The sequence below is a fragment of the Scyliorhinus torazame genome, chromosome 10 (genome assembly GCF_047496885.1).
Source record: "Scyliorhinus torazame isolate Kashiwa2021f chromosome 10, sScyTor2.1, whole genome shotgun sequence".
Classification (NCBI taxonomy): Eukaryota; Metazoa; Chordata; class Chondrichthyes; order Carcharhiniformes; family Scyliorhinidae; genus Scyliorhinus; species Scyliorhinus torazame.
In genome coordinates this window covers 251,889,338-251,907,955 of record NC_092716.1, presented here as the reverse complement: position 1 = coordinate 251,907,955, position 18,618 = coordinate 251,889,338, and the positions used below count along the sequence as shown (strand labels likewise).

Below are 18,618 nucleotides of genomic sequence, written 5' to 3'. Positions count from 1 at the left end.
CTGTGACTCTAGCTTGGTTTGATATTCGGTCTGTGGTGGTAGAACCGAGCCACTCTTGATGATGGACATTAAAGTCCTCCACCCAGAGTACATTCTGTACCTTTGCCACCCTCACTGCTTCCTCCAAATGGTGTTCAACATGGAGGAGTACTGATTCATCAGCTGATGGGGGCCGGAACATGATAATCAGCAGGAGGTTTCCTTAGCCATGTTTAACCTGAAAAGCCATTATTTAGTGAAAATACTAACACCCTAGTGGTGAGACAGGACATACCCAGGAATGGTGATAGTGCTGTCTGGGATATTATCTGTAAGGTATGATTCTGTGAGTATGACTGTGTAAGGCTGTTGCTTGACTAGTCTGTGGGACAGCTCTCCCAACTTTGGCACAAGCCCCCAAATGTTAGTAAGGAGCACTTTGCAGGGTTAACAGGGCTGGGTTTGCCGGTGCCTTGGTCAATGCAGGGCGGTCCGTCCGGTTTCATTCCTTTTTTGTGGGCGTTATACTTCCTACAGAAATGATTTGTCAATGTCGCATTTAACATGCATACATCCAATGTCACACCGAATTAATGTTGAATAATTCAACAGGATGGTCAGTTGCATCTTTTTAAAATGGTTTAACAGCAACAAATTATACTGCAAGTTTGGTCGATCAACTGTTTTCGTAAATATTGGTCCAAAAATTTAGTACATCTCTGGTTCAAGGAAGTTTAGAAAACGATTATACTCTGTTCTGGACCCGGGCACAGTGCTGGTGGGCAAGTCAGGATTGATAACAGGACTTTGTATCCATTTCTAATAGTTGCTTGCTCTCACTTTCTGACCCTTGGCTGTTACTGTTAGCCTCCAACAGCAATTCCGAATTCATTTAGTATAAAATGAAGGCTATATACCATAGCTTGTTCAGTAGCAGTTATTTAAAAATATATTACTTACTATTGACATTCTCATAGCATTTTCCTACAACCCCATTATGTGACTTCAAAAGTATACATAATCGGAAGATTTACATTTAAATGACATGCAGCAGGAAGATACGACTCCACTAGGGTGTTAGTATTTTCACTAAATAATGGCTTTTCAGCCACAGTCCAATGAGGTGCATGTGAGGTCTGCTGGTGATAACTATTCGCTGTATTTAATTGTGGCTAAGGGAGGAAAAAATAAACGGTTAATTGATGATTGGGAGGCACTGTTCTTTTCCAATTTGCCTGGCAAATGCCAAGGCAACGCTGGCTTCATTAGTTCAGACATGATTTGATTAATTAACAATTATTTCTAGCTGCTCATTATACAGGACGCGTTCATGCCGATATGCTGCTGTACCCGCACAGGACGCCCTGAGGACCCACCTCATATCCCCCTCGTGATTTAAACTGCTGTAATAACAAATCCCTCAGGATAGCTGCATTGTATCATCACAAGCGATCTGGCTGCATGTTCGCAGTACTGCCCGATTGCTCATGACATCAGATATCAAACACTGAGCAAATCGCACTCCAAGCTTCCTCTCCATCTGTCAGTCTGTCTTCTGCAGCTTAAAGCAGCGAAGCCTCCTTACTCCCCAAGCCTGTGTGTGTGCAGAGCAAGGGAGTGATGAACCGCGCTTGCTACTTTCTCTTCCTCTTCCCTGCTCTTGCATTCAGCTCGAGGTGGGTGAAATATCCTTTCTTTTCCCCCTATCGTCGGTGGGTGAACGATCATCGAATCCCGAGGCAGAGCTCAGGGGACAGGTGCTGGTAGCAATTCGCGGAGGTAACAATGTTTAAACATGCCAGTGATTTGTAACAGTGAGCGGGAGCCCAGCATGTTAATCCTCGAGTGCTTTCCTATTCATCGCAAACTTGTTATAACTGCTTCCTTGTGATCCGGGGGGAGATTTCCCCCTCTTTTTTGAAGGCAGGGGCGGTTATTTCTGAGCATGTACAAATTGGGGCGGGGGGATAAATGTGTATGAGACTTTGTATCGAGATGTACACTAACAGGTTGTGACTATGGAGTGGATGTTTCGCTACCTGGATTCACCCTGATGGGTGAGACTGCTTCGGTCAAGTGAATTGGCAAGTGTGTCCAAGTTCCTCAACTTGAGCTGCTCTGTCTATTGTCAAACTGTCATGACTTTAACATCCATTCTGTTGAATGCATCCGTCACTGTTGAAATTAATTAGCAATTATCAGCATGTAGGCGGTGGGACGGGACTGAGTTGATTTTTATCACGATTGGACGGTTCCTTGATCAATCTGTTCTCCTGCGTGTGTGTGTGTGTATATAGATGCAGCATCCTGGCATGGTGTGTGCATACAGATGGCTAGTTTCCCGGTCCGTTAGTCAGGCTTTCACTGAATGCAACTGATATCCCTTCTGAGCACGGGGCGGTTCATTAAAGTTGCATTGTCTTCAAGCACATATCAATATTGACGTGTCATCTATCATAACAACAGAAAGGTTGCCGCTGCTTCCCGTGCTGGTCTTGTACAAAGTAACTGCTTTAATTTTAGACACAGCACCAGGTCACACCTTTTTAAGATACCAAATGAATTATGGATGAAACTGTGTGTGGTTGGGTTGGGGTTGGGGTTGAGGGGTGGGTGGGGGGGGTACTGTAGCTTTTCTTGTGATCAGGATATGTCATTTTACCTTCCAATTATGCTGTTTTTTGGGGGGGAAAATGTTCTTCCAACATGCTTCTGCCCCAAGATATAATGGGGAAAAAGGTTTGTAATACTATCATATTCAAAGGCTCTCTTCCCCCATCTTGCACTTTTGCTTGTTTCCTGTCGATTTCAGAGTGGTATATGTAAAGTGCAGAGTGGTTTAATACTTGGTGATTTTTGGTGTTATTGACCGTGTCAATAAGAGTTCAGAGTACAAGAGAAAGAGACTGAGATATAAACTGTTACCACTGCATCGTGGCCAAACTTGTCTAAACTTCTGGGGTTTGGATGTGTGATTGATTGCCACAATCACCATGATTGATCGATCATGCGCTCAAATACAGGAGCTGAGAGCAGACTAGTTCTTTCAGAACACAGTTAGATCTGCAGTCTTATAATTTGGACAGGACAAGATGCAGGCATGTGTTTCTCTCTCTCTTCTCCCCCCCCCCCCCCCCCCCAATTATTTTACTATGTGTGTTCAGCCCTGTATTCTCCATTGGATATTTTGCATGCTATTTCCTGGAGAGCTCGGATACACTTTGTTAGTGAGACATTCCGCCAAGTTGCAATTGCTTTGCATATGCTTAGTATAATTAGGTAGCTGCAGCCATAATTAGGCAAAATAATTGGACAGAAAGGTTAATTGGACAGAATGTAACAGGCGGGCATGAAAGCCAATGATAATCAGGAAGCAGTTTTTTTTTCCTGATCATATGCAATGAGACAGGTCAGCAGAACAATCAATCAAATTGCTATTCCCCCCCCCCCCCCTCATGTCAAAAACTATTCAAGATGTAAATATTTAATGTACTGGATGACTGTTCCTTATTTCCTCTTTCAATTCCTCCTGCTCATTGTTAATTTATAGTCAATAATGGAAAGATTGTCCATTCGCAATTTTCAGATACCGTGAATGCAGCCTATTGATAATGTCTTGGATTTCTACAAATGCCTGTTTGTGATTCAGTCGAATATCCTTTTGTTCTTGAGCAATATATTTTGAGCCTCTTTGTTCTGTTGGATATTGGTAATTTTGTGGTCACAGGAACAGTAATAGGCCATTCAGACCCATTGTGCCATTCTATTCGGTCATTTAAAACTATACGACTGGAAGCCTATACGGCCGGAGATTATATACATTAGGTTTAGCCTAATACAAACCAGTAATCTTTTTCCAGCTCCTGCATAGAAATGAAGTTAATAGTTCATGAATGAGACTAAAAGTACTTTTTCGTATTGTGCAATATCAGTTCAAGTCTCATTCAATTATTAATAGGAGAAATAGCCCATATTTTGATCAGTAATCATGGTCTACATTGCAATCGTTAATCAAAACCTTAGCTTAATTTCTTGGGGTTTCAGTGAACCAGAGGCTCGGTTTTCTTTAAGAAAATCACTACACTAATCTCTGAATCAACAAACTATAAAATAGACTTGTGTTGGAATAGTCAATACCAATCAACTAAGACATTATTGTCTTTACTGTGGGTTGTCAACACCAACACATTTTTGGGACATTTCCATGTTCGATAATGCACAAGAAAAATGCTTCAAGTAAGTTAATGTGCAAAATATTTTCGATTGGATTGAAGCCAATAATAAAATCAGTACTAAACAAAGGCTTTATAATGTCATGCAATTCTTTGGATTAATTGATTTACTGTAAAGTTCTTTTGTGTTTTGTCGTATTATTAATTTGTCAAAATCCGCTTATAAACAGTGATTGATAATGCTGCCACAAAATGGCAGACAATACAGTGGCACCTATTGACATAGAATATTACTAGTGACTGTCAAAAAATCAATTCCATGTTACATGAATTGTATTTCTTACCATATGTTTGTGGAATAAATAAAATGCAGCAATCAAGAATCATCTTACCATGACCAATTACTGAGGCAATAGAGTAGTTCCCCATAGACCACACGCATTTCAGGGAAGTGGGGCCGGCAGGTACATATTTACACAATTTTAATGGATTGTTTTATGGAGACTAAATTCTGCTTTTACTACGAGTGTTCTTCAATCGTACAAAAAAATGAATCAGAGGTATGATCCAAACTCTATAATCGACGAAGCAGACCAGGGTGGGATAGCTTTATCCTGTTGAAATTTCCGCTCTCCATTCTGGCAATTAAACTGCATCTTTGGCACCAGTGTTGTGCTAATCAAAGAACAAAGAAATGTACAGCATAGGAACAGGCCCTTCGGCCCTCCAAGCCAGTGCCGACCTTGCTGCCCGACTAAACTACAATCTTCTACACTTCCTGGGTCCGTATCCCTCTATTCCCATCCTATTCATGTATTTGTCAAGATGCCCCTTAAATGTCACTGTCGTCCCTGCTTCCACCACCTCCTCCAGTAGCGAGTTCCAGGCACCCACTACCCTCTGTGTAAAAAACTTGCCTCGTACATCTACTCTAAACCTTGCCCCTCTCACCTTAAACCTATGCCCCCTAGTAATTGACCCCTCTACCCCGGGGAAAAGCCTCTGACTATCCACTCTGTCTATGCCCCTCATAATTTTGTAGACCTCTATCAGGTCGCCCCTCAACCTCCTTCGTTCCACTGAGAACAAACCAAGTTTATTCAACCGCTCCTCATAGCTAATGCCCTCCATACCAGGCAACATTCTGGTAAATCTCTTCTGCACCCTCTCTAAAGCCTCCACATCCTTCTGGTAGTGTGGCGACCAGAATTGAACAATATACTCCAAGTGTGGCCTAACTAAGGTTCTATACAGCTGCAACATGACTTGCCAATTCTTATACTCAATGCCCCGGCCAATGAAGGCAAGCATGCCGTATGCCTTATTGACTACCTTCTCCACCTGTGTTGCCCCTTTCAGTGACCTGTGGACCTGTACTCCTAGATCTCTCTGACTTTCAATACTCTTGAGGGTTCTACCATTCACTGTATATTCCCTACCTGCATTAGACCTTCCAAAATGCATTACCTCACATTTGTCCGGATTAAACTCCATCTGCCATCTCTCCGCCCAAGTCTCCAAACAATCTAAATCCTGCTGTATCCTCTGACAGTCCTCATCGCTATCCGCAATTCCACCAACCTTTGAGTCGTCTGCAAACTTACTAATCAGACCAGTTACATTTTCCTCCAAATCATTTATATATACTACAAACAGCAAAGGTCCCAGCACTGATCCCTGTGGAACACCACTGGTCACAGCCCTCCAATTAGAAACGCATCCTTTCATTGCTACTCTGCCTTCTATGATCTAGCCAGTTCTGTATCCACCTTGCCAGCTCACCCCTGATCCCGTGTGACTTCACCTTTTGTACTAGTCTACCATGAGGGACCTTGTCAAAGGCCTTACTGAAGTCCATATAGACAACATCCACTGCCCTACCTGCATCAATCATCTTTGTGACCTCCTCAAAAAACTCTATCGAGTTAGTGAGACACGACCTCCCCTTCACAAAACCATGCTGCCTCTCATTAATACATCCATTTGCTTACAAATGGGAGTAGATCCTGTCTCGAAGAATTCTCTCCAGTAATTTCCCTACCACTGAAGTAAGGCTCACCGGCCTGTAGTTCCCTGGATTATCCTTTCTACCATTCTTAAACAGAGGAACAACATTGGCTATTCTCCAGTCCTCCGGCGACCTGATGACAGTGAGGATCCAAAGATTTCTGTCAAGGCCTCAGCAATTTCCTCTCCAGGCTCCTTCAGTATTCTGGGGTAGATGCCATCAGGCCCTGGGGACTTATCTACCTTAATATTTTTTAAGACACCCAACACCTCGTCTTTTTGGATCTCAATGTGACCCAGGATATCTACACACCCTTCTCCAGACTCAACATCTACCAATTCCTTCTCTTTGGTGAATACTGATGCAAAGTATTCATTTAGTACCTCACCCATTTCCTCTGGCTCCACACATAGATTCCCTTGCCCATCCTTCAGTGGGCCAACCCTTTCCCTGGCTATCCTCTTGCTTTTTATGTACGTGTAAAAAGCCTTGGGATTTTCATTAATCCTATTTGCCAATGACTTTTCGTGACCCCTTCTAGCCCTCCTGACTCCTTGCTTAAGTTCCTTCCTACTTTCCTTATATTCCACACAGGCTTCGTCTGTTCCCAACCTTTTAGCCCTGCCAAATTCCTCCTTTTTCTTTTTGTGGTGGCCTACAATATCTCTCGTTATCCAAGGTTCCCGAAAATTGCCGTATTTATCCGTCTTCCTCACAGGAACATGCCGGTCCTGAATTCCTTTCAACTGACACTTGAAAGCCTCCCACATGTCAGATGTTGATTTGCCCTCAAACATCCACCTCCAATCTATGTTCTTCAGTTCCCACCTCATATTGTTATAATTAGCCTTCCCCAATTTAGCACATTCATCCTAGGATCACTCTTATCCTTGTCCACCAGCACTTTAAAACTTACTGAATTGTGGTCACTGTTCCCGAAATGCTCCCCTACTGAAACTTCTACCTACTGATACTTCTACCACCTGGCCGGGCTCATTCCCCAATACCAGGTCCAGTACCACCCCTTCCCTAGTTGGACTGTCTACATATTGTTTTAAGAAGCCCTCCTGGATGCTCCTTACAAACTCTGCCCCGTCTAAGCCCCTGGCACTAAGTGAGTCCCAGTCAATATTGGGGAAGTTGAAGTCTCCCATCACCACAACCCTGTTGTTTTTACTCTTTTCCAAAATCTGTCTACCTATCTGCTCCTCTATCTCCCGCTGGCTGTTGGGAGGCCTGTAGTAAACCCACAACATTGTGACTGCACCCTTCTTATTCCTGATCTCTACCCATATAGCCTCACTGCCCTCTGAGGTGTCCTCCCGTAGTACAGCTGTGATATTCTCCCTAACCAGTAGCACAACTCCGCCACCCCTTTTACATCCCCCTCTATCCCGACTGAAACATCTAAATCCTGGAACGTTTAGCTGCCAATCCTGCCCTTCCCTCAACCAGGTCTCTGTAATGGCAACAACATCATAGTTCCAAGTACTAATCCAAGCTCTAAGTTCATCTGCCTTACGCGTAATACTTCTTGCATTAAAACATATGCACTTCAGGCCACCAGACCCGCTGTGTTCAGCAACTTCTCCCTGTCTGCTCTGCCTCAGAGCCACACTGTCCCTATTCCCTCAATGAGTTCTCCCTCAATGCTCTCACCTTCTGACCAATTGCTCCCGTGCCCACCCCCCTGCCATACTAGTTTAAACCCTCCCGTGTGACACTAGAAAACCTCGCGGCCAGGATATTTATGCCTCTCCAGTTTAGATGCAACCCGTCCTTCTTATATTTGTCACATCTGCCCCGGAAGAGCTCCCAGTGGTCCAGATAACGGAAACCCTCCCTCCTACACCAGCTGTTTAGCCACGTGTTTAGCTGCTCTATCTTCCTATTTCTAGCCTCACTGGCACGTGGCACAGGGAGTAATCCCGAGATTACAACCCTAGAGGTCCTGTCTTTTAACTTTCTGCCTAGCTCCCTGAACTCCTGCTGCAGGACCTCATGCCCCTTCCTGCCTATGTCGTTAGTACCAATATGTACAACGGCCTCTGCCTGTTTGCCCTCCCCCTTCAGGATGCCCTCTACCCGTTCGGAGACATCCTGGACCCTGGCACCAGGGAGGCAACATACCATCCTGGAGTCTCTTTCACGTCCACAGAAGCGCCCATCTGTGCCCCTGACTATAGAGTCCCCTATTACTATTGCTCTTCTGCGCTTTGACCCTCCCTTCTGAACATCAGAGCCAGCCGTGGTGCCACTGCTCTGCCTGCTGCTGTTTTCCCCTGATAGGCTATCCCCCCTGAAGTATCCAAAGGGGTATACCTGTTCGAGAGGGGGACAACCACAGGGGATTCCTGCACTGACTGCCTGCCCTTTCTGGTGGTCACCCATTTCTCTGCCTGCACCTTGGGTGTGACCACATTTATATAACTGCGATCTATGACGCTTTCCGCCACCTGCATGCTCCTAAGTGCATCCAATTGCTGCTCCAACCGAACCATGCGGTCTGTGAGGAGCTCCAGTTGGGTGCACTTTCTGCAGATGAAGCCATCCGGGACGCTGGAAGCCTCCCGGACCTGCCACATCTCACAGTCGGAGCACTGCACCCCTCTAACTGACATTGCGTCAATTAATTAGTAAATTAAAATTAAAAGTTAAAAAAACATTTTTAAAAAAAAAGTTACTGTTAACTATCTGTTTCCTAGCACTAGATTTCTAATATAAATGTGAAAGCTAAATATAGTAATCTCCGATCTCTGGCTCAGATACCCCTCTCAATTATAATTAAGTAATTATGTTTAATCCTTAGAGCAGAGAAGGCTGGGGGAGGGGGGGGGGACTATGAAGGAGATAGGAAAAAAATGTTTCCCCTTCGAGGCGACAATTATCAGGGGGCATAGATTTAAGGTAATGGGGAGGGAATTTGAGGAAAATTATTTTCACCCGTGGGTGGTGGGGATCTAGAGGTGACCGCCTGAAAGGATGGTGTAGGTGATAACCCTCAACATTTAAGAAGCATTTAGATGAGCAGTTGAAATGCCACAACATACAAGGCTAGAGACCTAGTGTTGGAAAATGGGATTAGAATAGATAGGTACTTGATGGCTGGTAAAGATGCGATTGGCTGAAGGACCTCTTTCTGTGCTGTAAAACGTGATGTGAACGCATAGATCCCAAAGAATACATTTTAAATAAATACGTTAAAATCAGAAGGTCTCGGATTCAGACACCTGGTTGAAATGGGAAGGAGTTAACTGCCCAATCAGCTATTCTTGACAGTGCAAGATCTCGGTGGCAGCCAGTGGCTGATAAACATTAGTGTGCATGTGGGTTTTGTTTTGAGTGGATGCATGAATCCCTGACCTTTACACTCCAAACCAATGTAAGCACGTAATACAACTGTGATTACCCAATTCACATGACTCTCAAAATGTACAACTCTAACACAAGTTAGATGCACTTCAGCAGTCAACAGAGGTGCTTTGTCACTGTTACCATCAGCTTGCTTGCAACCAAACAATTACAGTTTGATTAATTCCCTTCTATGTAAAGTAACCAAACAGTATTGATTTTTTTTCTCTCTCTCTTTGTGCCGTTGCTGTGTAATAAGAACACTTCATTGCAGGTGCTGAATTGCTCTTCACAATCCCCCAGCAAGACCGTTTACTACAGAATTCTTAAATATTTACATATATAAAGATTAGCTGAAAGTGAAGGAAATCTAGCACTTTTTTTCTATTACGATCTTATCCGATTCCTTCCTCATTTGATAGCCCACATCGATCTTCAGTTGGGATGGATCAGGATAATCATGTTGACAACCCCTGTCACAAATGCAATTCCATGTTCAGTTTCATAAAAGAGAGAGAGAGTTGCTGGGAGGCAAGAATGTCACCGTGTCCTTGATTTACCCAAACGCCTTGCTATTCATGTCCACGAGTGAGCTCAACTCACTCTGCTAGTTTATTTTAAAGGGGTATTGCTACTGGACACAATGAAAATTAAACCCATCAGATGCATAGCTGTCATTTACAAATAAGACATGAATCTCCAATCGTATTGCTATCTCTGTGGTTTTCAGTCAATGGTCTTAAGACTACAGTGAGCAGGAACCTTGGTGTTTGTGGCTAACAGAACAATGCAGTGGAAAGTAAGATTCAGCACAAATTTTATGTTTTAAAAAAAAACTTTTCTTTAGAAATCTTGGCTTTTTTTGGGGGGGAGGAACAGACTTTAATTCTTTCCCTCTTTGGGGGAAGAATGTTAATCACTGCACTGTACAATCTCAGGACTTTCACCAAGTAAATGTAGCTGATTGGGTGCAAGTTAATGAAAGGCCCTCAATCAGATTATAGCAGGAATCACCAACATTCCAGCTGCATATCGCAACATGAATTCTGAATGCCCCCTGACACCCACTATGTGATCTGTCCGTCCCTGGAGTTTGGTCGGAGCTGCTGGACGAGTCACTACGGTTACTACTGGCCATCCAGCGAGCACCGTCCGCGTGGCATAGACTGCCACAGAATAGAAAGGGTCGAATTACATTAAAAGTTGCTCCCGCAGAAGCCTTGGCTTGAGATGAACACTGGCTTGGCCCAGAGATTACAAAAGAACACAATACCGCTCCTGGACACAAAATGTTTTTCTGTCAGTGAAGCATACATTTTTCATCAGCTTACGATAAGACTTTTGATTATCACATATCCAGTAGAGTACAAAATTGACTGGCTGAGCTTAAGTGATTGCAACTGCCAAGCGTTTTTCCAATTGCTCCTGAAATATATGTGCCAACTTGTCCCGGGAACCTCTAAACAGCAAGGAGCATCATCAAAGTTTCAGCTGGTACGGATTGTTATAAACGTGGTGGTGTTTGTTTTTGTTTTGTTTGTCAAAATGTAATGAGCTTGGGTAAAACTCAAAATGAGAAAATAACAGTTCAAATCGGGAAGACCTTTGGTGGCTGACAGGGATAGGCTTCCAAAGAAACTTGAATCTTGAAGTAGTAAAGGGTTTCAGGCTGCAGAAGTGAGAGGAGTAAGCACGGCAGTAGACAGGTAGAAATCTGCTGCCTTGGTGATGGACGGGCTGCAAAGCTGGAAGCTCAGAATTGCACACCCTCTGATTTCACTCTCGATGAACAGTCCGGGCAGAGAGTGTTGGAGTAAGATTACTTTGACTGGACTCCAATCTAATGGTTTTGGTTTTCTAATGTTCGACTGAAAGAAGTTTATGCGACACGGTAGCAGAGTGGTTAGCACTGTTGCTTCATAGCGCCAGGTCTCAGGTTTGATTCCCGGCTTGGGTCACTGTGCAGAGTCTGCACGTTGTCCCCGTGTCTGCATGGGTTTCCTCCGGGCGCTCCCGTTTCCTCCCACAAGTCCCAAAAGATGTGCTTGTTAGGTGAATTGGACATTCTGAATTCTCCCTCCCTGTACCTGAACAGGCGCCGGAATGCGGCGACTAGGGGATTTTCACAGTAACTTCATTGCAATGTTAATGTACGCCTACTTGTGACACTAATAAATTTTATTCCATGACTTCATTCTGGCAACAGAGATGTTTGTGGAATTATAGAACCATAGAATTTACAGTGCAGAAGGAGGCCATTCGGCCCATTGAGTTTGTACCAGCCCTTGGAAAGAGCACCCTACCCAAGCCCATGATTCCACCCTATCCCCGTATCCCAGTAACACCACCTAACCTTTTGGACACTGAGGGGCAATTTAGCAGGGTCAATTCACCTAACCTGCACATCGTTGGACTGTGGGAGGAAACCGGAGCACCCGGAGGAAACCCACGCACACACGGGGAGAACGTACAAACTGTACACAGACAGTCACCCGAGGCTGGAATTGAACCAGTGACCCTGAAGCTGTGAGGCAGTAATGCTAACCACTGTGCCATCGTGCTGCCCTTTAAAAAAAATTTCATCAAGCTTGGTGACTGCAAGGTAGACCTTGACTTTGTACATATCATCAACTGTACATTAGAAGGCTATTCGGGGAGACACTGGATAGGTTTTCCCTCTTCGCACAACGAAGATTCCTCGCGCTGAAACAGTCGGATCAGGGCCTAATTTTAAATTAGATCACTGAGCAATGGTTGCATTTTGTGCATCCTTGGGTAGGTTGTTGATGAAGGGGACATGAATTTTGGTGTAAAAAGCCTCACAGCCCTCTTGTTAGGTGCTGGGAGGGGTTGGCAGGTGATCAGTAAGTAACGGTTTGCTGTGGAACCAGGAGGAAATCTACATTTGGGTAATTGTATTTTCTTTCTACAAAATGTGCTTGTTGTTGCTGACGCCTTTACGGCCACAGGTCAACAGTTATCCTAAATGCAGCTTTATTCTGAGCAGCCCACTTGAGGGCAAGGGTCCAAAACCAAGCATTGAACCCTCAATTTGCACATCCGGAGCCGAAATGACTTTGTTTGTTTATTTTGGGCAAAGATGCTTAAACTTGAACCTTTACCAAAATACCAAGTGACTCACTTCAGCACACATACTATTCAGATACCTTATTAGAAACTTGGGTGCCTATGATTTATTAGATCAGTGTTTGCAAAGACATCTCAAAGATGACATTACAGGAGACACCGCTGCTAGCGATATGCTGAATTTATTTTAAAAAACGCTTCATTTCTGACAAAAAGAGACGTTCAAAAGCATTTTCTTAGCAATGTTGAAGTACTGTGCAACCATGGTGGACAGTGGTTAGCACTGCTGCCTCACATCACCAGGGACCCAGGATCAATTCCGACCTTGGGTGTCTGTGGAGTTTGCACGTTCTCCCCTTGTCTGCATGGGTTTCCCCCGGGTGCTCCGGTTTCCTCCCACCGTCCAAAGGTGTGCAGGTCAAGTGGTTTGGCCACACCAAATTGCCTCTTGGCGCCTAACGATCTGCAATAGGGTTACGGGGATAGGGCGGGGGAGTGGGCCTAGATAAGGTGCTTTTTCAGTGGGCCGGTGCAGACCTGATGGGCCAAATGGCCTCCTTCTGCACTGGAAGAATTCCATAATAATAAACTGATACTCTTTCCCTGTTTATTTTCAGTTTAGCTTCACTTCATGTCGATTTGGCCTCCTTCTGCACAGTAGGAATTATGAAATGAAATGAAAATCGCTTATTGTCACAAGGAGGCTTCAATGCAGTTACTGTGAAAAGCCCCTAGTCGCCACATTCCAGCGCCTGTTCGGGGAGGCTGGTACGGGAATTGAACCGTGCTGCTGGCCTTGGTCTGCTTTCAAAGCCAGCGATTTAGCCCTGTGCTAAACCAGCCCCTGTAATTCTAAGGTTCAAACCAAAATGTTTTAGTTGAGCAAAGGTGAACAGCTGGTGAAAAATGGGAGTAAAATACTCCAGCAACTTGGCAATGGCATAATGAGAACAAAATGCAATTAAAATTATTCATTTCATTGGCAACACTTGATAGATTAGATTTAATTAGAAAAATACCAGCCTCAATACCCTTTTTGAAACAATCTACCCTCCATCCTTTTATTTCTGGTGTGTTGTTTTAAGCTGATGATGAGAGAAATTGATTTGGCAAGTTACCGAGCATAACCGAGTGAGCTAGCTGATAATGTCAGTGGAGATGTAATTAACAGGGGTGCTTTAACTCCAACTGTGCCTGTTAAATGTATCTCCCTCCCACCGTTGAGCCGAATAGCCCCTTGTGTCAGGTCCTCTGAAAGAAAATAGCAACTAGTGCTCCACTGATCCATTCTCTAATAAATCCAGTATATCTCTATCCTTACCACCTACTCTGGGCTACATTCCCCTATTGATATGAACTCTCAAAATATTATAGCAAATGATAATTTGGTATAATTCCAGGATGGTACCAATAGTTGTGCTGCATATGGTAAAACACATGCATGTCCAACCTTTTTGTCTGGGGGGGGGGGTCACTTTTTTACTCACTCCCAAGAGGCCAATATTCACGTTAAGATGAGGTTTGGCACAAGATTTAAACATGATATTTTTTTAAAGCTGATGTATGAAAATAAATAACTTTCTGAGCAAAATAATAAGATGCCATTCTCTCTCTAACACACTGTCTCTCTGACACACTCACTCTGACACTCACTCTGACACTCACTCTCTCTACTCACTCTCTCTACTCACTCTCTCTACTCACTCATCCGGTGATCGGCAGACGTTTATAAGATGTACAAGTGGACAGTCGTGCATCGGTGTAATTCCAGGGGAGTACAAAGAAACTCCACGATTACTTGCTCTGTAACAGATCGCTAACTTACCAGGTGTGATTCAAAAAGATCCTGATTTGGACAAAAAAACAAAGAAATGTACAGCACAGGAACAGGCCCTTCGGCCCTCCAAGCCTGCGCCGACCATGTTGCCCGTCTAAACTAAAATCTTCTACACTTCCTGGGTCCGTATACCTCTATTCCCATCCTATTCATGTATTTGTCAAGATGCCCCTTAAATGTCAATATCGTCTCTTCACCACCACCACCACCTCCTCCGGCAGCAAGTTCCAGGCACCCACTACCTTCTGTGTAAAAAAACTTGCCTCGTACATCTCCTCTAAACCTTGCCCCTCGCACCTTGAACCTATGCTTCCTGGTAATTGACCCCTCTACCCTGGGAAAAAGCCTCTGACTATCCACTCTGTCTATGCCCCTCATAAGTTTGTGGACCTCTATCAGGTTGCCCCTCAAGCTCCGTTGTTCCAGTGAGAACAAACCGAGTTTATTCAATCGCTCCTCAGAGCTAATGCCCGACATACCAGGCAACATCCTGATAAATCTCTTCTGCACCCTCTCTAAAGCCTCCACATCCTTCTGGTAGTGTGGCGACCGGAATTGAACAGTATACTCCAAGTGTGGCCTAACTAAGGTTCTATCCAGCTGCAACATGACTTGCCAATTTTTATTTTTTATTTTTTAAAATAAATTTAGAATACCCAATCCATTTTTCCAATTAAAGGGCAATTGAGCCTGGCCAATTCACCTATCCTGCACATCTTTGGGTTGTGGGGGCGAAACCCATGCCAACACAGGGAGAATGTGCAAACTCCACACGGACAGTGAGCCAGGATCGAAACTGGGACCTCGGCGCCGTGAGGCAGCAGGGCTAACCCACTACGCCACCGTGCTGCCCTCGACTTGCCAATTCTTATACTCAATACCTCGGCCAATGAAGGCAAGCATGCCGTCTGCCTTCTTGACTACCTTCTGCACCTGTGTTGCCCCTTTCAGTGACCTGTGGACCTGTACACCTAGATCTTTCTGACTATCAATACTCTTGAGGGTTCTACCATTCACTGTATATTCCCGACCTGCATTAGACCTTCCAAAATGCATTACCTCACATTTGTCCGGATTAAACTCCATCTGCCATCTCTCCGTCCAAGTCTCCAAATGATCTAAATCCTGCTGTATCCTCTAACAGTCCTCACCGCTATCCGCAATTCCACCAACCTTTGTGTCGTCTGCAAGCTTACTCATCTGACCAGTTACATTTTCCGCCAAATCATTTATATATACTACAAACAGCAAAGGTCCCAGCACTGATCCCTGCGGAACACCACTAGTCACAGCCCTCCAATTAGAAAAGCATCCGTCTGCCTTCTATGACCTAGCCAGTTCTGTATCCATCTTGCCAGCTCACCCCTGATCCCGTGTGACTTCACCTTTTGTACCAGTCTGCCATGAGGGACCTTGTCAAAGGCCTTACTGAAGTCCATATAGACAACACCCACTGCCCTACCTGCATCAATCATCTTGTGACCCCTTTGAACAACTCTATCAAGTTAGTGAGACATGACCTCCCCTTCACAAAACCGTGCTGCCTCTCGCTAATACATCCATTTGCTTCCAAATGGGAGTAGATCCTGTCACGAAGAATTCTCTCCAGTAATTCCCCTACCACATAAGGCTCACCAGCCTGTCGTTGCCTGGATTATCCTTGCTACCCTTCTTAAACAAAGGAACAACATTGGCTATTCTCCAGTCCTCCGGGACATCACCTGAAGACAGTGACGATCCAAAGATTTCTGTCAAGGCCTCAGCATTTTCCTCTCTAGCTTCCTTCAGTATTCTGGGGTAGATCCCATCAGGCCCTGGGGACTTATCTTCCTTAATATTTTACAAGACACCCAACACCTTGTCTTTTTGGATCTCAATGTGACCCAGGCTATCTACACACCCTTCTCCAGACTCAACATCCACCAATTCCTTCTCTTTGGTGAATACTGATGCAAAGTATTCATTTACTACCTCGCCCATTTCCTCTGGCTCCACACATAGATTCCCTTGCCTATCCTTCAGTGGGCCAACCCTTTCCCTGGCTACCCTCTTGCTTTTTATGTACGTGTAAAAAGTCTTTGGAATTTCCTTAACCCTATTTGCCAATGACTTTTTGTGGCCCCTTTTAGCCCTCCTGACTCCTTGATTAAGTTCCTTCCTACTTTCCTTATATTCCACAGAGGCTTCGGCTGTTCCCAGCCTTCTAGCCCTGACAAATGCCTCCTTTTTCTTTTTGACGAGGCCTACAATATCTCTCGTTATCCAAGGTTCCCGAAATTTGCCGTATTTATCCTTCTTCCGCACAGGAATATGCTGGTCCTGAATTCCTTTCAACAGACATTTGAAAGCCTCCCACATGTCAGATGTTGATTTACCCTCAAACATCCGCCCCCAATCAGTTCCCGCCTAATATTGTTATAATTAGCCTTCCCCCAATTTAGCACATTCATCCTAGGACCACTCTTATCCTTGTCCACCAGCACTTTAAAACTCACTGAATTGTGGTCACTGTTCCCGAAATGCTCCCCACCTGGCCGGGCTCATTCCCCAATACCAGGTCCAGTACAGCCCCTTCCCTAGTTGGACTATCTACCTTGTTTGAAGAAGCCCTCCTGGATGCTCCTTACAAACTCTGCCTGTCCAAGCCCCTAGCACTAAGTGAGTCCCAGTCAATATTGGGGAAGTTAAAGTCTCCCATCACAACAACCCTGTTGCTTTTACTCATTTCCAGAATCTGCCTACCTATCTGCTCCTCTATCTCCCGCTGGCTGTTGGGAGGCCTGTAGTAAACCCCCAACATTGTGACTGCACCCTCCTTATTCCTGATCTCTACCCATATAGCCTTGCTACCCTCGGAGGTGGCCTCCCGTAGTACAGCTGCGATATTCTCCCTAACCAGTAGCGCAACTCCGCCAACCCTTTTACATCCCCCTCTATCCCCCCTGAAACATCTAAATCCTGGAACGTTTATCTGCCAATCCTGTCCTTCCCTCAACCAGATCTCTGTAATGGCAACAACAAGTACTAATCAAAGCTCTTAAGTTCATCTGCCTTACCCGTTATACGTCTTGCATTAAAACATATGCACTTCAGGACACCAGACCCGCTGTGTTCAGCAACATCTCCCTGTCTGCTCTTCCTCCGAGCCATACTGGTCCTATTCCCTAGTTCTCCCTCAAAGTCACAAGTTGCCTGGTAGATACCGAAAACAATAACAACAACAGTGTTCGCTGTTCCTCCAATCACAGTCTGTTTGTCCCTTTTTGTTTGCTATCACCAATCAACAGTGAAAGCGGGAGAGACGTGAGATGTAGTTACACAAAGCTTCAATTTTTACTTAATTGGTCTTCCTGACGTCTTGAGGAGTGGCTTTGTAAGCCGTATGGAGGGGCTTCCACAGGCTACTGGTTGGACAAGTTTGGTTTTAAAAAAAAAAGCATTCTTGTCTAAATCTCCCTGATCAAAACAGGAGTAGTGGTGGTTGGTAAGTAGTTAAAATAGAGCAGTTCTGGTTCCCACTGATTTCCAGTGTTATTGGTGGGTGAAGCTAGCTGGAGTCTCATTGGCATCTCGTTAATCAATGCAAATTAGGGAGGCATAACATGAGTGGGACTCTGATAAATTTCAAACCGTTCCTGACTGACAAACCTATTGGAAAGCCAGTGAGGCTCTTTAATGAGCCTGGACTGCTACTCCAGGCATCACAAAAGGAAAATCTGAGCCTCTTGCTGCTCCAGACACCATGCCTCCACCCCTCATTCCACACTCCCCAACTCCTTCCTCAGTCACAAGTTCCTTGCAATACCATTCCCCCTCGTCTTAGTTGCTGCCAGCACCTTTTCCTCTGATGCCTCCTGACCATCCGGACACGTAATTTTTGTTCCGCTCCACTGGGCGGCTCCTGCTGTCCACCAGAAATGGTCAAGTTCCTGATTGACTTCAAAGAAGCATACCCCTGTTAAAATCTGCCAAGGTCCCCGTTTGAATGACTGCATTGACATTGGCTGGGGATCAGCCACTTGGTGCTTAACGTACCCAGAGTTTGTGGGAAAATATATGTTTGACTTCAAAGGTCAAACATGCAATCTGTCATTTCACATTTGCAGCTCATTCAGTCAAATATAATTTGTGAAATAGCAGAAAATGACTGCGAAGTGAAACATTGCTAAATATTTATAATGTGA

The 18,618-nt window shown here is 44.6% G+C and overlaps 1 protein-coding gene across 7 annotated transcripts in view; it reads left to right on the top strand.

Annotated features, from left to right (window-relative positions):
• Positions 1-1,312: 1,312 nt before the first annotated feature.
• Positions 1,313-18,618, top strand: part of LOC140384715 (leucine zipper protein 2-like) — a 440,867-nt gene continuing 423,561 nt past the window's right edge. The window contains exon 1 of one of the 7 annotated variants that reach the window (XM_072466669.1): positions 1,313-1,655. In XM_072466669.1, coding sequence (XP_072322770.1) covers positions 1,600-1,655 — 56 coding nt within the window. In that variant the 5' untranslated portion in view covers positions 1,313-1,599. Of the gene's footprint in view, positions 1,759-18,618 lie in introns of all 7 variants that reach the window. The other 6 variants (XM_072466665.1, XM_072466667.1, XM_072466664.1 and 3 more) reach the window with 6 other exon arrangements.